Source organism: Nannospalax galili, unplaced genomic scaffold (genome assembly GCF_000622305.1).
Source record: "Nannospalax galili isolate Female #2095 unplaced genomic scaffold, S.galili_v1.0 scaffold206, whole genome shotgun sequence".
Taxonomy (NCBI): Eukaryota; Metazoa; Chordata; class Mammalia; order Rodentia; family Spalacidae; genus Nannospalax; species Nannospalax galili.
Genome location: NW_008358101.1, coordinates 5,992,724 through 5,996,303, shown reverse-complemented (window position 1 = coordinate 5,996,303; position 3,580 = coordinate 5,992,724). Strand labels below are relative to the sequence as shown.

General features: G+C 37.0%; 1 protein-coding gene across 1 annotated transcript in view; it reads right to left on the bottom strand.

Annotated features, from left to right (window-relative positions):
- The window catches only part of Col19a1 (collagen type XIX alpha 1 chain), a 409,660-nt gene that overhangs the window by 158,248 nt on the left and 247,832 nt on the right, over positions 1-3,580 (bottom strand). The window contains exon 15 of the mRNA XM_008856281.2: positions 3,193-3,246. Within this exon, the coding sequence (XP_008854503.1) occupies positions 3,193-3,246 (54 nt within the window). The remainder of the gene's footprint in view (positions 1-3,192; positions 3,247-3,580) is intronic.

Here is a 3,580-nt window from a genome sequence, read left to right as displayed (position 1 = left end):
ATGGTTGGCTTTGCTTGGAAGCATGGAGGAAATGATTCATCTGTGTTGACCTTCCTCTTTGTAGACTGGACACTGGTTCAAGTCCATCTGGTGGGGTCTCCTCAGCCTCCTTGATCAAGAGGACAGGTGACCCACCACAATTACAGGACATTTTGAGAGATGCTCATAGTCCCCTGGAACTAGTTGACCTAGGAAGGCAAGGAAAAAACTGTCCTTTATGTCCCTCTGCTAAAATTATTATAGGCCTCAAAGTATGCCTGTTAAACACCCAAGAAGGTTAGTTCTACCAGTCTGGTCCTTATAATTACTGTGTGTCATGTAGATAAATCTTGTGTAAAGACCAGTTGTTCTAGGATAAACCTTACCTAGCCATATATTTTTTGATATGCTATGTATAATTTGTCAGTAGGTTGTTGGAGTAATATGGTTCCCTCTGGTTTTCAAAACTAGCTAGGCATTGTTTATCTCTTACATTGTCTCACTCCTCCATCACGGTTTTCCCACTTAAGGTGCCCCCATTTCCCCCCTTTCTCCCTTACTAATACCCTTCTCCTACAGTCTACCTCTCTTGAGCTCCTTCTTTTCCTTAATCCCCTAGGTTCCTTGTATACCCTTTCCTCCCTCCTCCCTTAAGCTAACCCAATTTTTATCTACATCTCCATTATTAAGGCTTGTTTCCTACTGTTCTTCTCTTTCAGGTTCTTTCTTTTCCATTACCTCCTTGTTTCCTTTCCATTATCCTGGTTCCTGTAGTTATGTCTGGTTGTAAACTTATTTATCAGAGTCTGCTTCTAGGATCCACATATGAGCGAGAACCTATGTCGATTTTTTTTTCTGAGTCTGTGTTACTTCACTTAATATAACAGTTTCTAGTTCCATCCATTTACCTACAAATTTCATGATTTAATCTTTCTTTACTGCTGAGTAAAACTCCATCATATAAATGAACCACATTTTCATTATCCACTCATCAATTGAGGGACACTTAGGTTGCTTCCATCTCTTAGCTATTGTGAAAAGAACAGCAACAAACATGGATGTACAAGTGTCTCTGCAATAGGATGAGTTCTTTGGGCGTATGCCAAGGAGTGGTATAATTGGGTCAAGTGGCAGGTTCATTTGTAGTTTTTTCAGAGTTCTCCACACTGCTTTTCATAGGGATTGAACCAGTTTGCAGCCCCAGCAGCAGTGGATGAGTGTTCCCCTTTCCCCACATCCCCTCCAACATTTGGTATCATTTGTTCTCTTGATCTTAGCCAGTCTGACTGGGGTAAAGATGAAATCTTAAAGTGGTTTTAATTTGCATTTCCCTGATTATTAGTGAAATTGAACATCTTTTAAGATGTTTCATAGCCATCTTTACTTCTTCTTTTGAGAACTCTCTGTTCAGCTCCTTAGCCCATCTTTTAATTGGGTTGCTTCTTGTCTTGGTTCTCTGTTTTTTTTGAGTTCGTTATATATTCTTGTTATTAAACCTCTGTCAGATGTGTGGCTGGTGATGATTTTCTCCCATTCTATGGGTTTTCTGTTTGGGAAGCATATTATTTTTTAAAAACCTTCCTTTGAATGTTTTTTCATGTCAGGTAAGATTTGACAAGTCTCTCATAATTATCTTATGAACCAAATTAAGAAACGTGGTTGAGAAGGAAGTAGCATTCACATGCATTTGCACATGACTTGATTATCATGTCACAAGCACACCAATGGTAGAAAAAACAATGGCAGGCCATACTGGTGGTACCTGGGTCATCAAGCCCTGACCTGTTTAGAATTTATTAATGATTTGAGTAACAGAAAACATAAAGTGCTATTTCACTGGAAAATAGGATTCTTGTATTCAACAACAACGAAACCAACAAAAGAATGCCCAAATCATAAAATATATAACATTAGAGACCCAAATTCAGAAAATTAAATATAATAAGGATTTACCTACACTGAGATACAAGGAGGCAATGGCGAAGAACTGACTTGACAAATGTCTTCACTAAAACCAGGAGGAAATATTAAACTGACCACAGATTAGGGCAAATGAAGCATCATAAGCAAGAAGCATCATAGACTGCAGCAGAAGTACACCATCAATGACATGGGGCCCAGTTGCCACATAGTTGTAACCTATATAAGACCATACATGTCTAGTCCCATTCTTGACACCTGCAGAAAGTCAATTGGTTTTTCCTAGGATATACTTCCAGCTTAGAGTGGGCCCAGGAATCCATGTAATAGAAGAAACAGTCAAGAGAATTGGTACTTTTTTAACCCAAGAAAGGTTAATAATAATAAACCCTAGTAAATTGGTCTTCAAATATTTGAAGGACACTTATGTATTTTAGGGAACAGATATATTTCACAGAGGGTCCAATGGGAATAATAAATGAGAATGATGTAAAATACACAGGAACAATAAAAGAAAATGTGAACTCTAAGTCAAGAGCCGAAAGCAAGTCACCTAAAGGCATAAGTTACAGACTCTTCATCTATACAGTTGTAGAGTTAGTTAATAATACCTGCTCTATGCAGCACAAAGACTTTTCATATACAATCATATGAGAAAGTACATAAAATGCTGTAAGACTTCAGAATTAATTGAAAGGATTAACAATATAAGTAAGCTTTAATAAGATGATATCCAGAGTCCAAGGGACTCGGACCAGTTTCCAGAGTCCTGCAGGACATCCTACTGAATAAGATTGAACTCAGGTTATACCCAGAATTACTGCCATATTTCCAATTGCAATTGCCAGTATTTGCTGTCTGTCTTATAATCACTAAAGTCAATAAATAGTAATGAAAGAAAGGAGTTCCAAACAGTCACTAAAGTCAATAATTTAAATTGCCTCAAGAATGCAGCTAATAACCAGAGTTTTTACAGAATTTGTGGCAGGCTGGACTTCCACAGAGATACTCATGAACTTAACTAAAAAAATGAAAAATAAAATGAAAATATTCTGGAGCAAATTAGGACTAATTCACTTTATCAAAATACCTGTACATTTGTGCTGATGCTTTTGGACATATATAGATTTTTCTGAAGTAAAACTTCGAACAGAATCTCTAATCTTGAATTTCTCTTTGAAGTTTATATGCTATGGCTCCCTGTATGCTACATTTTGCTTTTATTTTCTTTAGTCTCAGAAATAATTAACCTCTGAGTTAGTAAACACCATCAGCTATTCCAAGTTTACTTACCCTTTGACCTTCTTTTCCAGGTGGTCCTTGGGGGCCTTGCATCCCCGTGGAACCCTACGATGAAAATGGAACACGTGTTAACAGACTGGTTCAAGTACTTCTGCCTCAAAAACAATGTTGTAGAAATTGATACCTATTTAATTGATTAGACCGAAGGTTTTTAAGTGATTTGATCTCTTCTATGATTAGCTCTGCAATATTTTGAGAATAGATTGCTCTTCCTTAGCTGTCTTATCTTTGTAACTAATTTCAAAAAAAGAGTAAAGAACAGTTCAAGTCAGATTAGAGGTTAAACATTCACTCTCCATTAGTACATCTCTTGTGACTGAAACTACATTTTGCCAAACCACCATAAATAGATGGTAACAATATCTGTAAGCAGGAAAGG